The sequence below is a fragment of the Engystomops pustulosus genome, chromosome 4 (genome assembly GCF_040894005.1).
Source record: "Engystomops pustulosus chromosome 4, aEngPut4.maternal, whole genome shotgun sequence".
In the NCBI taxonomy this organism is placed as follows: domain Eukaryota; kingdom Metazoa; phylum Chordata; class Amphibia; order Anura; family Leptodactylidae; genus Engystomops; species Engystomops pustulosus.
The window spans coordinates 209,013,963-209,030,525 of NC_092414.1; the positions used below are offsets into that span (position 1 = coordinate 209,013,963).

Consider the following 16,563-nt stretch of genomic DNA (forward strand, 5'->3'; position numbering starts at 1 on the left):
AAAAACCGGTGGCAATATTTACAGGCATACCAACTCTCACACCATGTCTTACAGCTTGAAAACTATCTACAAATGTGTTGTTTACCATTTATCTTGACTTAGACATCCAAAGATGAGTACCACCACTTGTTGAGGTTATTAGTTTTCATAATAAGATGTTGAATTTCCATCTTAAGAAGGTGTATCCCTTAAAAAAAATTAAAGCAAAGCTTAGGATCTGGTAGAAGACGCCAGCATTGATTTGGAGAGGGGCAGATTATGGGGACTGGGCATTTTATTGATGTTTGTGTTCACTGTAATATTTAAGTTGCTCAGTGACTCAATGAAAGTAAAAGGGTTGTCCTGTTTGGCTTGTTTATGGTGTTAAATTCCATCCGGTCAAGACGGCACAACATCTTTCACTTCTGAAGCCCGATACAGGATACGGAAGAAACTGATAATGCTCTATTCGAGTTCTACTATGTCTATAAGAAATGTTAAAGATGACATCCGAGATTACAGGTTCTTATTCCTATTTCAGATATGGGACATTGTGGAGAAATTTGACATTGGATGTAGCCCAGGGAGCGGAGCTGATAACATGGGAGTGTTTTATGATGCTGGGCTTGCTGTAAACACAAATTATGGCATGAGAACTGCAGAGAGATCAGGTAATTGTTAATGCTGTTTTATCCAAGACTATCAATAAATTAGGGACGGGCTTTTAAAAAAATAAATGTGTACTTTTGTCCGCCGTTGCCCCTGATGTCCCGCACGGCAGTCCGTCTGATCCGTGCTCCCATTTGCGGTCTGGGAGCATCCGTCACTATCTCTCAATGCCCTACAATGCTGAGAGACAGGGATGGATGGGAGTAGTCGGCCACCACAGCCGGCCAGCAGCTCCCAGAGCTTGGATCAGATGGACCATGGCATGGAACATCAGGAGCGACAGTGGATGAGAGTCGAGTTTTTTTTAAAAGCCCGCCCCAGCCCGTCCCTAATTTATTGCTAGTCTCATAAAAACCCCTTTAATGCTATCTCATTGTTAGGGGATTTGTCCTTCAATATCAACATTTGTCATATCCCATATCTTAATTTATTCTTAGTTCAGTCATGTAAGGACACCAAGACACGTAGAAGAAGGACATCGGCGGCTCTAATGGAAATCAAAGCTCAGAAAGGTAAGATACCTCAAATGATAAATAGCTTTGTGTAAAGACTAGTCTGGGCTCCTGGGCCATAGAGAACCTGTAGTCTCTTGATTCTGAAAAGAAAGGGTCTCTCTTAATAACTTTCCCCAACCAAACCCATTAAAGGGGCCTTCTAAAGCTGAAGAGTGTCTGTTCCTGACTCCTGCTTGCTGATTACTTCTACTGTTCCCAATGTCAACTTAAGTTCCACAACCCCATTTCTAGACCTAAATTCTAAATCCGAACAAGACAGAAAAAGTATTATGTGTATTATTGTTATGTATGACATAACAATCCCAGTGGACCTACACCAATACTTCTCTGAGAAGGAGAGACATAGTGGTCCTATTACAGAGAAGTCCAGGTGCCTATAAATGGGTTAATGGGTGGATACCAAACAAATACCAGTGGGCCTGTTAAACCGAAATATCCACAAAATAATACTTGCCACTTTGCATAAAATAAATTATAACAGTAGCATAGTAGAGTTTACAGCAGTTCTCATGCAAATTAGCCAGACATATTGTTATACGATGCCAACCACAGAAAATCCCATTAAATTACAGTGTTTCTGCCGGCGCACACATGTTGTATTGATTTAAAGGCCACTGACGGCATTTCAACAGTTAAAACCCACAATCGGTTTTAGCACCGATCACGGGTGTTACTGGGGGGTTCGGGACCTAAACAGGTTTCTCAAGTTCTGGTTTAGACGAACTTTGCCAAATCCAAACTTTAATGGGTCTGGTCATCACTACTCATGTGCCCTTTGAAGTTTGGAAAGACCAGGCTTGGTGTCAAAGCCTATTGGTCCTATCACTCCATCCTGTGATACACTCTGCCTAACAATTCAAAGTAGTTGTTGTTGACCAGTTTGCATGCCTTTAATACTTTATCTCACATAGAATTCACTTATTTCTTCTATCATTTAGCCTCTAGCTACAGGGACCTGGAGAAGCAATGCTGCAATGATGGCATGCTTAGCAACCCGATGGGCCACAAGTGTGATCGGCGCGCCCGCCTCATTCAGGAAGGAGAAATGTGTGTGAAGGCTTTCTTGGAATGCTGCAGATACATTGACCAAAAACTGAAGATGGAGAAGCTGCTGATGGGAACTTCCGACCTAGAAAGAAGTGAGAACCAATGGGGCAAGGATATTAATGGGGTTGTAAAAACATGCTTCTTCCAAAAGCAATGGCACAGCCCCTCCCAGGATGTGTGGGGGACATTGTTTACATATGTTATTTAGTGACAGAATATATAAAATGTAATATCTCTAGAAGTTATCAAAAATTTTGGGCAATATCAACTTACCTAGTTTGTGATAGTTGCCATAAGGTGTCGGAGGGGTTAAAATGTTGCCATGTTAGATACGTTCAGATACACCTAGACGTGATCTAAGAACCCTGTCAGGCCAATTTGGGACACAAAATCGCCCTTTAGCTAATCCTTCTGTCTCCCATTGGACCCATTTCCTTGCCTCGGCAGTAATAAATGAAACGGAGCAGTACACCCTGACTTCATTGCACAAGCGCTATAATCACTGTAGATCTGTAGTCACGCCAGGGTGTGGTATGTTGGCTTTACTATGTGACTGCGCAGATGTGGAGAACTCCAGACTGAGGTATGCATAAAGGTTGTTTTTCAGTTCACAGAGGGACATGCTAAAGGGATATTTGGGACACTAAACCAACGGCCCATACGGTCGAAATCACCCTGACATATGCCATTTAAGTTCTTCTGCGCATGCGCAGCCTCTTTCATTTTTAGGTGAATTTTGGAACAGCCCACAAGGGAGAACGAGGGCACATACTTGCACTCTTTCTTTGCCGTTATTCCTGTTGACAATAGGTCTGGCATACACGGGAGCGGCCACAACCCTAGGAAGAAAATGGGCATACAGTTCTAATGCTCTACAACCCCTTTAATTGTAGCCAATAAAATGTAAGAATAATATTTACATACACAATGATTTGACATAAATATCTAAAACCTTTATACCCCTTTAACCTTTTGAATGGGTTTCTTTCTTACAGGTGATACAGAGTCTGAGTATATTCCGGATGCTGAAATTTTGGTTAGGAGTGATTTTCCGGAGAGCTGGTATTGGAACATTGTAAAAATGGAAGATAAACCTAATACAGTAATAGAGTAAGTTAAAAGGGATAGGTTAGGAATCGAAATGTACGTCCTATGAATTGATGGGTGGCAAACACTCGATTAGCTATAATGCTTGTCATATAAAGTGAGAACAAATCTGGCAACAGATGGCTCTATGCTCTTTGTACTATACCAAGTTGAAGGTCAAGGTCCTTATCATTTGGTGAGAGTGTAGAGAACTCCTTTAACATGGTGTTTATTTTTTTAGCGGTATCTCTACAAAGGTTCTGCAGAATTTTTACCTAAAGGACACCATTACCACATGGGAACTGTTGGCTGTGAGTATATCCGAAAATAAAGGTAAGTAGATGAGCCTGCGTTGGAATAATAATATTTCTGTTGTACAATGTTTGGGGGAAGCTCTTGTAGGAAAGACTCTAGGGGCCTGGGGCTACCTTATTCTAGGGTTTGTAATTCTCTAATGACTTCTTTCTTAGGGGTCAGGAAGTTTCCATAAATTTGCTATTGACAAGATGAGTGATAGGTGTGGGGTTACTCTTGGAACCCTTACAATCGAATGATTGTACGGCCCTTGAATGAGTCTGAGCTGCAGTCACCGGACACTGCACAGTGCATGGGGTGGCCTTCCTGGAGCTGCAGTCCCCGGACACAAACACTGCACAGTGCATGGGGTGGCCTTCCTGGTGCTTCTACTGAGCTGCAGTCCCCGGACACAAACACTGCACAGTGCATGGGGTGGCCTTCCTGGTGCTTCTACTGAGCTGCAGTCCCCGGACACAAACACTGCACAGTGCTCGAGGTGGCCTTCCTGGTGCTTCTGCTGAGCTGCAGTCACCGGACACTGCACATTGCATGAGGTGGCCTTCCTGGTGCTTCTACTACATGGCAGATATTCTAGTTGGATGAGCATTCAAGATTCCAGAAGCCATATACCACCAGCGTATTATTGAGGGTATATCCTAAGTATAGAATATCAAAAAGAACCTTTTTGGACTAGAATGATGTTATTTGCACCAGATAGTTATTCCATAGTTCTTCCAGTTTTAGGGACAGAACATTAAACTGAAGTTCAATGTTGTGAGATAACTTTCTCTTCAGAACTACATGCTTGTGCAGTATAGTTTTACAAGGTGTCTTAGGGTTTTGCTGACGTCTTGTGTTGGAGGAGCTTTCCTGAACTGAATTCATGCTAAGGTTTTTGTGGAAACATATTTGGGTTTTAACCCAATTTTCTGAGGCTTATGATGAGGAAGCAAAAGCAGTCACTGTCTCGATTACTGATGTGACTACTGTGGATCGGAAGGATCCGTGTTCTACTTCATCTTGGCCATTGCCATGCGCTGATGATTGTCAGTCATGTAACTACTGCTACCTATTCATCCAAGTAGGTGTACGGTGCTGGGCTCCATGTAATGATATCCATCACTGTATATATCTGGCACACGATGGTAACGAGTTAAAGAAGTCTATATAACTATATAACAAGAAAAAGGACGACGACGGCTGCTGATATAGTCGATGCTTGACAGTTAGAAACCTTATTACATGTAGTGAACATACGTTCAGTTTTGTATTGGAGTAAAGAAGTCTTTGATTTGCAAAGTATACAGAAAGGTTGCTATCCATCATGGGCCTGGATGCTTTTTCCTCAATCCCATTTTATTCATCCTTAGAAATTATTACTATAGATTTTTAATGGAACATAATGGGGCAGATTTACTTACCCGGTCCATTCGCGATCCAGCGGTGCGTTCTTTGCGGTGGATTCGGGTCCGGTCGGGATTCACTAAGGCAGTTCCTCCGACGTCCACCGGGTTCGCTGCTGCGCTGAAGTCCCCCGAGGCCCGCTGAAATGCACTCAAGTACACCGGCCTATTCCTGGGGAAGGTAAGTGCAAGCTCCGCAACACTTTTGGTTTTTTAAATGCAGCGGTTTTTCCGAATCGTTCAGGTTTTTGTTCGGCCACGCCCCACCCCATTTTCGTGGCGTGCATGCCAGCGCCGATGCGCCACAATCCGATCGCGTGTGCCAAAATCCCAGGGGGAATTCAGGGGAAATCGGCGCAAATTGGAAATATTCGCCTAACACGTCGGGAAAACGCGAATCGGGCCCTTAGTAAATGACCCCCATTGACTTGAGGGACAAGCAAGCATCACAAAGAGCTTTACAACATCTTTTAAATAAAGGGTACTAAATTTTGAGCTGTATCATATGATATTCTGATTATTCCATCATTCACAGGGGTCTGTGTGGCTGAGCCATATGATATTCAGGCCTTCCAGAGCTTCTTCATTGACCTAAAACTTCCATATTCTGCGGTGAGGAATGAGCAGGTGGAAATTCGAGCCATACTCTACAATTACGAATCAAAACCCATGAAGGTAAATAAAATCACACTCCTTTATTTCCGGCAGAATAGTAATTTTATGGGACGCCATTATATAATTAAGCTAAAGGGTTGTCTATGTCCCTCCATAAAATAGTTCATGTCTCTCTATTGGTTGTGTCTGGTTTTGCTCCTTGAGTCAGTAGGAGAAGCTTCAAGAAACAACCATGTAATTTGCTCTGCTACCACATCACTGCTGGGGGTCAGGATCTTCCTGTGACTTTGAAGCTTCCGGGAATTTTCTATACCCAGATTTGTTTCATGAGATGCTGGTGACCTTGCCATTCATACTATGATCAACCTCTGAACCTAACTATAGATACAGACTCCTCCATTCAAAAGGTCCAAACACCATACTACACTTTTCCAGTCCATGAGATGGTGGCTTATTCAAGAATGAGTGCACAACATTGACATTTTCCCTGCCCAAATGCATGTACCATCTGGGTTGGCTCCAGGTTTCAGTAGGCCCCTGGCTGACATAGCCTCAGTAGGCCCTTTTGCAGTGAACTCACGTGGCATCATTCAAAATTCAGAAACTAAAACTGTCTCTTGTTTCCTTAAATATTCCTAGTTTATCATTCCAAACAGCCCCCCCTTGGTTATTTTATATAAACTCCGTCAACCACCATGGATTCCTTATTTACAGCCTTATGTGGGCCCCTCAAGCAGCTCTGGGCCCCCACTATTTGCCCAGGTATTCCCACAGCTGGTGCCGGCCCTGTGTCCCATCATGAGCAGAATACTTTAATCTTGCGCTTAGTCTGTTATGTTGAATGACCTGTAAGATATCTGAAAGTACACAAAGCTGCCCCAGTATATCTAGTTGGACTAAACTCTCCCTCACCAGTCCTAGAATAATAAAAACAATGGAGACTGTGAAAAGAAACCATTCTTGTAATATCGTCCCACTTATGTACTTACCAGATGACAACATGAGTTGTATGTGTTCTATGGCTTGTCTTTATATGATCTCCTTCAAAGGTCTTCTACAGAAATTATAATTGATCTTTTGAATGAACCATCATTGTCTCAATGGTTGGGGGCTTTCAACCAATATATATACCAATCAGCTGGAAACTCAGTTCACAGAAGAAAAAAACTGTTGGTTCAGAGGTCTATACATGCAGAAAGTGGCCAGGCCTCACCCCCATATTTCAGAAATTGATGGCTTTGATCCACATACATAGGAATATACTTGAAAGGACACAAGTCACTATAGTTTGAAGATGAATAGCACCATTCTATTGCCTCTATTCTAAACTGCAGGATGATCAGTGGCCATAACTTATTGGGGCAGATTTCCTTACCCGGTCCATTCGCGATCCAGTGGCGCGTTCTCTGCGGTGGATTCGGGTCCGGCCGGGATTCACTAAGGTAGTTCCTCCGACGCCCACCAGGTGGCGCTGCTGCGCTGAAGTTCCCCGAGGCCCACTGGAAGGCCCTGAAGTACACCGGCCTATACCTGGTGAAGGTAAGTGCAAGTTCCGCGACACTTTTTTTTTAAAAAATGTGGCGGTTTTTCTGAATCCGTCGGGTTTTTGTTCGGCCACGCCCCCAATTTCCGTCGCGTGCATGCCAGCGCCGATGCGCCACAATCCGATCGCGTGCGCCAAAATCCCGGGGCAATTCAGGGAAAATCAGCGCAAATCGGAAATATTCAGGTAACACGTCGGGAAACGCGAATCGGGCCCTTAGTAAATGACCCCCATTATCTTTTCGGGTTGGTTTTGTGTCGGTGTCTGGCTCTAGCTCACAGGAACGGCACATGCACAACCGGGAACCAATCCTTCACATTCCTGGTTGGGCTTTGTCTCCTCCTGCTTGGTATATTCTCTGTAGACACAGTTATACAAGAAGATGTCAATAAACATCCTTTAGAGGGGAACTTGGACTCCTTCAGTTCCTCTATCAGCCTTTTAAATGTTTAAAGACCTCATACTAAAAATTGTAGAAAACGGTTGAACCTTCACCCAGGTAATGGCACCACATGAAATGTGGCTGATAAAAGCAGTTGGTGAAATGTTTTTGTTTTATTTTCTAGGTGCGAGTGACCCTTTCTCACAATCCCCTGATCTGCAGTCTTTCCACGGCCAAGAAGGCATATTCAGTGGTGGTAGACGTGAAAAATGCCTCATCCATTGCAGTTCCCTTTGTCATTGTGCCGCTCACCATTGGACAACATTTCATTGAAGTGAAAGCTGCAGTCTATGGAATATTTGCGGGCGATGGTGTCAAAAAACCTCTTAAAGTTGTGGTAAGAGAGGATGGATACTGTATAATAAAGCAGAATTTTAGTTTTTGGGGGAAATTTGACTACTCTGTGTTAATGCTATATTTACTTTTCCCGATTTTTCTCTAATTTATGGGTACACTATCTGGATTGATATTGCCCCTTACATTGCTGGCCATATATTATTTAAAGCACTATGGGGTGTAGGAAGCTTTGGCTCCAAAGTCGGACTGGGTTTCCTTAGGCCCACCAGAGAAAATCAATTTGGGGGTCCACTCTTCATTATTCCCCAGGAAATATACTCTAGCAGCCACCAAATTATGGTGCTTCTGATGAACCTCTGGGGTTCAGTATTGGGTTAAGCCAGGGCCCACCGGAGGATCCTCTGGTACTCTGGTGGGCCAGTCTGACACTGTTTGGCTCCCAGTTCCAACATCGCTTTTGACATCTGGCAACCACTGCAGAAGATCAGTGGCCTCATAAATACCTTTCAATTAAACAAATTATGTCACCCAGGCCTGGAGAGGACACCGATTGGCCACAGTGGGTACCATCACTGGTCGCTCGTGTTCAGTCAGCAAAATGGGTGCATGAGCACCAGAAGTGATGTTGGAACTGGAAACTGGAGGAGGTTATCTTTAACCGAGACCCAAGAATTCCTAGAAATTCAGATGATTTATCTTTACGCAATGCATTATTAATCTCCTCCCCCACCCTGGGTAACAACCGGATAGCATTTTCCTTTATGGTCTATAAATTAGACCATTATTGACCGCACTATAACCGTTCAAATAAAACCTTGCTACTAGAGACCTGTGAACTCGAACTTTCATAGCCATACAAAAAGGGAGAGTCCGAAGCAGCACAGGTGGGCTAGGGTGCAGCAGCCGTAGATCCCCTGGCCAGGGTCCATTTAGGTAGATGTAGGAAAGAGGCAGCACTCCAGGGTACGTGAAAACGTTTTTCACGTACCCTGGAGTGCTGCCTCTTTCCACCAATCATAGCCATAGCTAGTTAACCAGGGGCGTGAATTTGCTGGATTTGCTGTTTTGATTCCACTCATACTATATATCCGGAACGTGAAGGACACACCCGAACCTGAACAGAAAGTTCAGGTCTGCTCATCTCTACTTGCTATCAAACAGAAACAATGTGGGAAATGTATCAATTCATTTACTTAATCCGATGCTCGGTGGAGCTCCAAAGGCAGTCATAGGACCCGCAACGAGCCCGCGTAGTGACACATAAATCCATCCATACTTTAGCAGGTTTCTTCTAGAAATTTCATTTATTTTCCATTTCAGCCAGAAGGTGTTCGTAGGACAGAAATGATTGCATCAGTAATACTGGAGCCAGAAGCAAAGCGTGAGTGCCCCACTTTTTAAATGATTTAGTTTGGCAACTATAGCTATAAGGAAACCTGTCAGGGCAATTTGGGACACAAAAAACAGCCACAGGTCCTTACGGACCAATGATTTAGTGTCCCAAATGGAACTGTATAACTTTTTCCATGACAACCCCCTCTAGTACACTAAAACATAGGATTCTTATCAAATTGTTTCTTTATTTTTTTTACCAATTTTTCCCTCGCCGATCCACTTCCTAATCCAGCCCTGGTCCATTGAATAAGATGACATTTGGACAATGAGAACGATCGGGCTAAGCAATATGGCCGCTGACCACCACATAGGAGTATCAACGACAATGGGCACTGGCTACACTCCAATATTATTCATTAACACAAACAAGCTGTAAAAACTATCAAAACTATTAAAATCAGGACATATAGAGCAAATTGAAAGTCCTTCAAATGCTTAATAAACACCAAAATAATAATGATCGAGGTTTCTTACTCCATAGCGTCTCAAGGCATGCAGCCACGTTCCACAGCAAAAATTTTAAAGATTTTCTCAATAACTCCCAAAGAACACATCAAAACTAACAAACCCCATAGATGTAAAACACTCAAACAGAGTGAAATGTTCTAGATCTTCAAACTGCATACAGGCAGTCCCCTACTTAAGAACACCTGACTTATAGATGACCCCTAGTTACAAACGGACCTCTGGATGTTGGTAATTTACTGTACTTTTGCCTTAGGCTACAATAAACAGCTGTTATCAGAGGTGTCCACAATGAAGCTTTATTGTTACTCCTGGTTCTTAGGACAATCCAACATTTTTGAAATTCAGTTGTCACAGAGACCAAAAACATTGGGGGTCATTTACTAAGGGCCCGAAGCACGTTTTTCCGTCAGGTTACCCAAATATTAGCGGTTTGCGCCAATTTTCCCTGAATTGCCCTGGGTTTTTGGCGCACGCGATCGGATTGTGGCGCAACGGCGCAGGCACGCAAGCGACGGAAATCGGGGGCGTGACCATCGGAAAACCCGACGGATTCGGAAAAACCGCCGCATTTAAAAAAAAAATATGTTGCTCGACACGCGCTTACCTTCACCCACGATAGGACGGTGAACTTCAGTGCATTCCGATGGTCTTCAGAGCAGCAGCGACACCTGGTGGACGTCGGAGAAACTACCTTAGTGAATCCCGGCCGGACCCAAATCCACCGCAGAGAACGCGCCGCTGGATCGCGAATGGACCGGGTAAGTAAATCTGCCCCATTGTGTCTGGGGTTAAAATATAATAAAAAAATAATTATAAAATATACAGTTCCGACTTACATACAAATTCAACTAAAGAACAAACCTACAAAACCAATCTTGTACGTAACCCAGGGACTGCCTGTACTTTGATCCCATCGGGCCTCAATGAGAGCCTAGAGAATATCTGAAGCCTCTCATGCTGCTCCGTTGATCTATTTATTTATTCATTCATCTAACTGTTCATTAGATTTTATGTTGCCAAGTTTTGAACTCATCGTTAATCATTTATTTATCTTTCTGTTTATGTATTATTTATCTATATTACTTTTCATTTATATAAATTCTGCTCTTGTTTTATCAATATCATTTCATTATTCTATTTAATATGAATTCCAATGATGTAATATATCTTGTTCCCCAGACAATCTCTTTTGTTACTTCTGCTCAATCGGTCGTCATTACAGATGGACATATATTCCATTCATGTATTTAATGATGAACATTGGGGCAGATTTACTTACCCGGTCCATTTGCGATCCAGCGGCGCGTTCTCTGTGCTGGATTCGGGTCCAGCCGGGATTCATTAAGGCAGTTCCTCCGACGTCCACCAGGTGGCGCTGCTGCGCTGAAGTTCCCTGGAACGCACTGGAATACACCGAGCCGGGCTGAGTGAAGGTAAGTGCACGCTCCGCGACACATTTTTTTTTTTTAATTTTAAGTTTTTTCCGAATCCGTCGTTTTTTCCTTCGGCCACGCCCCACGATTTCCATCGCATGCATGCCAGCGCCGATGCGCCACAATCCGATCGCGTGCGGGGCAATTCAGGGGAAATCGCCGCAAATCGGAAATATTCGGGTAACACGTCGGGAAAACGCGAATCGGGCCCTTAGTAAATGACCCCCATTGTCTTAATACTATTGTTTCTGACACCTCAGCGTACACTGTTCCCACCAGTACATACTTTTCAAATCAGCGAGTGCGCACTTCCGCATAGCCGATATTCTTAGTGCTGGGAGGCGTGTGCACACTTCTACTAGCCCTCCATTTTGAACTCGGCTCGTGTACATGCGCGCCTAGTGAGAGTGAGAAAATAGGCATGGCACGGTGCTTGGGCGAGAAGCTTGGCTCGCGCGCGCCCAAAAGACCAGCACAGCTCATGCGCAGTGTGCCGAGCGACACACCACTGAGCGACACACCGCCACAGAGTTTTGTTGTGCTCATTTCCAAATATGTAAGTCTTTTATATGCAAATGTATGATTTTTTGTATTGGTTCATCCATAATAAGTATGGAATTTAGCTCACAATTCAGCTGTTTATGTCACATGATGAGTTCTATAAATTCCTATGCAATAGACACTCTGTTAGTCCTACTTTTGGAAAAAGGGTAATCCGACCCCAAGGACTTTTAATTTGCTTTACATGTTCTGATTTGAATAGTTTTTATAATATTGGAGTGGAGCCGGTGCCTACTGTCGTTGATACTCCTATCCGGAGGTCAGCGCCCTTATCGCTTAGCCTGCCTGTTTTCTGTATCATTTACAACCGGCCCACCCTTTGGGAACCGGTATTTTTTCCTTTTGGTTAATGGAGCTGCAGACCGTGTCTGGACATCGATCATCCTTGGAACCTCTACCCTTTAAGGGTTATATGCGCAACAGCCAAGTTGGCGTATAGTGAGAACTCCATAGGGGACCATTGTCTACCATATATTCCTACTCTTAACCTGCCGATATTACTCAAGGCGCCGCCCTCTGTTTTGTTGTTTTTTGTCTTTTTTTTTTTACTATTTTGGACAATGACACTCTGCCAGAAGATAACTTGGTCTGTTTAGATGTAACCCCCCAGCCATTCAATAGATTTGTTCACATATACTGATAAGTTCTATTACCATCATGATTAAGGATTCTTCTATGCTGGTTTCTTTCAATAGGTGACCATGTGGTGAAGGTGCCGTCACTGACTCATAAGAACTTGGTTCCAGACTCACCACTTACAACTATTGTCAATGTTCAAGGTGAGGGTCTGAGAAGTAACCACCATTGTTTGATGCTGTATTCCGCTGGTGACTTGTCCCTATATATTGGTGGATAATAACAATATTTATTTACTTTCAGTTCATGTCTATTCATTTTATGTTTTTTTAGCCATTTTTATTTATGTTTACATATATATATATATACCGTATATATATATATATTTTTTTTTAGCTGCACACAATGTACAATGTGCTTGTGGTTCCCACTCTTGTTCTCCTGACAGCAAGAAAACAAATTTTGATACAAAAAGAGAATGGTCTATGAGACGATGCATCGGCTAGAGTAGACCGTCTCATACATTCATTATTTCAGCATAGGAGATATGGTCAGTTCTACTCTCTTATAGAGTAAGAGTGGAATATGTTAAAAGGATTTTATCAGTTTTAAAGCTTTGAAATGCGAAAAACATAATGAATACATCAAAAATTCTGTAACTTTACGGAAATGTAATTATTTTTTTCCATAAAAAAATTAATGTTGCATTTAATTATCTGAAGCGATATCTCTTTCCTTAGGAGTTCCTATCGCACAGTATCTGGAAGATTCTATAGATGGAGCGGCTCTAAATCATCTTATATTTACACCCAGTGGTTGTGCTGAGCAAAACATGAGGAGAATGACTCCAGTTGTAATTGCTACACATTATCTTGACCAAACTAACCAGTGGGATCGGATAGGAGTAAATCGGAGGGAAGAGGCAATTACAAATATCAACATAGGTGAAGTTCTTGGAGATCCATCTACATCCCGACCACAATGTGCATTCCATACTTCAACATCTTTCCTTCTTCTCCTATTAGGATTTGTCAATCAACAAAAGTATCGTAGAAGTGATGGATCTTTTCCATTATTTCCTGATGAGCCAATCCCTGGCACCTGGTATGTTTTACTTCTCTCATTTGGCATTACACATAGGGGGTCATTTACTAAGGGCCTGAATCTCATTTTTTCGTTGGGTTACCAGAATTTTTCCAATTTGCGCCAAATTGCCCCGGGTTTTTGTCGTACGCGATCGGATTGTGGCACATCGACGCCGGCATGCACGCGACGGAAATCGGGGGGCGTGGCCGTCGGAAAACCCGACGGATTCGGAAAAACTGCCCTTTTTAAAAAAAAAATAATGGGGGTCATTTACTAAGGGCCTGATTCGTGTTTTTCCGACGTGTTACCCGAATATTTCCGATTTGCGCCGATTGTACCTGAATTGCCCCGGGTTTTTGGCGCACGCGATCGGAATTTGGCGCATCAGCGCCGGTGCACGCGACGGAAATCGGGGGGCGTGGCCGAACGAAAACCCGACGTATTCGGAAAAACCGCCGCATTTAAAAAAAATATTGTGTCGCGAAAATTTCACTCACCTTCATCCTGGATAGGCCGGTGTATTTCGAGGCATTCCAGCGGACTTCAGCGCAGCAGCGCCACCTGGTGGACGGCGGAGGAACTGCTTTGATGAATCCCGGCCGGACCCGAATCCAGCGCAGAGAACGCGCCGCTGGATCGCGAACGGACCGGGTAAGTAAATCTGCCCCAATGTGTAGCTTGACACGCACTTACCTGCACCCAGGCTAGCTTGGTGAACCCCGACAAACTTCAGCGCAGTAGCGACACCTGGTGGACATCGGGCACACTGCCTTAGTGAATCGCCGGAAGACACGAATCAGCATCGGAGAACCCGCCGCTGGATCGCGAATGGACCGAGTAAGTAAATCTGCCCCATAGTCTTCTATTTTCCATAATAATGTTATTTCTCTGATGTCTTTTCTTTAGGCTCACCGCCTACATTGTTAAAGTCTTTGCTATGGCTAAAAACCTGATAGACATTGGTGATGATAATCTGTGCGGTTCTGTCAAGTGGCTTATCTTGTCAAAGCAGAAACCAGATGGGATGTTCACTGAGGAATTGCCTATAAGTCATCAATATTTAAAGGTAAGGGCCCTATATGATCACATTAGCTTTTATCTTATGCATACAATGGCCAAGGATGAGTGGGTTTTAAAGAGTTTTATCAGTTAAAGATATTTTGGTTGTATTTTGTAGATATATCATGAATGTTCTAATATTGGAGCAAAAAAAAAAAACCGAAGGCGCTTCCTGGTGAAAATAAATGTGGTTTTCCAAGGATCAGTAGATTAAATATGTATTGAGTTCACCTCTGGTGGTTGTGCGGGCAACCACAACACTGTCAACATGTATAAGGGATGCTGCCTCGTCCCTTCGGTGGAGTTCTCCCCGGTGTAGAAATGTCAAGATTAGAGATGAGCGAGTGCTCGTTACTTGGGTCGAACTTTTCCCAATGCTCGAGTGCTCATATCGAATAACGAACCCTATTGAAGTCAATGGGAGACTCGAGTATTTTTCACTGAAAGAACACATTGAAAGAACACGGTGAAGAACACATTGCAGATATTTCCATACATCTGTGTTCTTCACACATATTGTTTTTCACATACTATTGTGAAGAACACCGTTCGGCACTTGTGTCTTCAGATAAGTTGGCAGATGTACGGAAACATCTGCAATGTGTTCTTCACTGTGTTCTTCACTTAAATGATGTGTTCACTGTGTTCACTGTTTTCATTGTATTCTTCACTGTTCTTCACTGTGTTTTGTTAAGTTAATGCTCGATATCGAGCCGGTGAAATACTCGTCCGAGCAACGAGCCGTTTCGAGTACGCTAATGCTCGAACGAGCGTCAAGCTCGGAAGAGTATACTCGCCCATCTCTAGTCAAGATATATCCAGAATAAACGAAGAAATTGCCTCATTTAATGGATAATAGGGTGAAAGTAGGACTAGCTAGGAATTGGATATGCTATATACCTAAGTAGTAAAGAGAAAAAACATATTGGACAACGCGTTTTGCGCCTATTACTGGGTGGTTCATTGACCTGCCGAAGCGACCAGTACTAGGCGCGAAAAGCTTTGACCAATATATTTTTTTATTTTATGTATTTAAACTTCTGTTATTAAATACTTTTTACTACGAAGCTATATAGCATATCCAATTCGGGTTGCTCTGCAGCTAGTCCTACTTTCACCTTATTATCAATTGGATGAGGCAATTTCTTTGTTTATCCTGGATATATCTTGACATGAATGTTCTAATGGTTGGGCAACATCCACTACTCTCCACAAATCCTTACTGAACTGGTCTCCATATAATAAAAACATGTGTACTTGAGGTTTATTCTGCTAATTAGTTTGCCTCTTTACGCATCCCTTGATATTCCAAATGCAGCCAAATAAAAGAAGGTAACAACATAGCTAAACCATGTAGTTTAGTTAAACATAGGCCATTGAAATAGTGGGGCACATTTACTAATTTACGAATTGCGTTTTTCCGCCGGGTTTCCTGAATATTTCCGATTTGCGCCGAATTGCCCCTGGGATTCTGGCGCACACAATAGGATAGTGGTGCATCGGCGCCAGCTTTCACGCAACAGAAATTGAGGGGCACACATGGTACACAGTGAGGGGCACAGAGGGTACACAGCGAGGGGCACACAGGGTACACAGTGTTGCAAGAATATCACTCACAAACACCAGAACGAAGCAGGTGAACTCCGACGGACTACAGCGCAGCAGCGACTCCCGGTGGACATCGGGGGCACGACCTTAGTGAATCATGGCAGAACCCGAATCAGCTTTGGAGAACATGCCTCTGGATCGCGATTGGACCAGGTAAGTAAATCTGCCCCAGTGATTGAACATCAGATCAATCTGTGATCTTCCTTGGTCCCTTCACCAATCAGTAGAAAAATGGCCAATCATCGTAAGCACCACAGGTAACAATCTGTGAGGATCTAATCTACAGTAGAAAATCTCATTATCCTCTATATGGACTCAGCTGAAATCTGTGCTGACCTGACACTACTACGACTAGTCAACCATCACATTAGATATCTGCCACATTGCTTACAAAATGCCCTACTGCCAATCATGGCATTAGAGGGTTCAATTACTTCTAATGCTGGCTCCTAGGTAGGTCCAATGTCATGACTGCTCCCATGTC

At 43.3% G+C, this 16,563-nt stretch overlaps 1 protein-coding gene across 1 annotated transcript in view; it reads left to right on the forward strand.

The window, feature by feature from the left end:
* Positions 1–16,563, forward strand: part of LOC140128236 (complement C3-like) — a 76,779-nt gene that overhangs the window by 20,446 nt on the left and 39,770 nt on the right. Inside the window, exons 15-26 of the mRNA XM_072149792.1 lie at positions 521–650; positions 1,086–1,160; positions 2,102–2,302; positions 3,206–3,320; positions 3,538–3,629; positions 5,532–5,671; positions 7,721–7,933; positions 9,214–9,274; positions 12,446–12,529; positions 13,067–13,270; positions 13,352–13,430; positions 14,319–14,478. Coding sequence (XP_072005893.1) covers positions 521–650; positions 1,086–1,160; positions 2,102–2,302; positions 3,206–3,320; positions 3,538–3,629; positions 5,532–5,671; positions 7,721–7,933; positions 9,214–9,274; positions 12,446–12,529; positions 13,067–13,270; positions 13,352–13,430; positions 14,319–14,478 — 1,554 coding nt within the window. The remainder of the gene's footprint in view (positions 1–520; positions 651–1,085; positions 1,161–2,101; positions 2,303–3,205; positions 3,321–3,537; positions 3,630–5,531; positions 5,672–7,720; positions 7,934–9,213; positions 9,275–12,445; positions 12,530–13,066; positions 13,271–13,351; positions 13,431–14,318; positions 14,479–16,563) is intronic.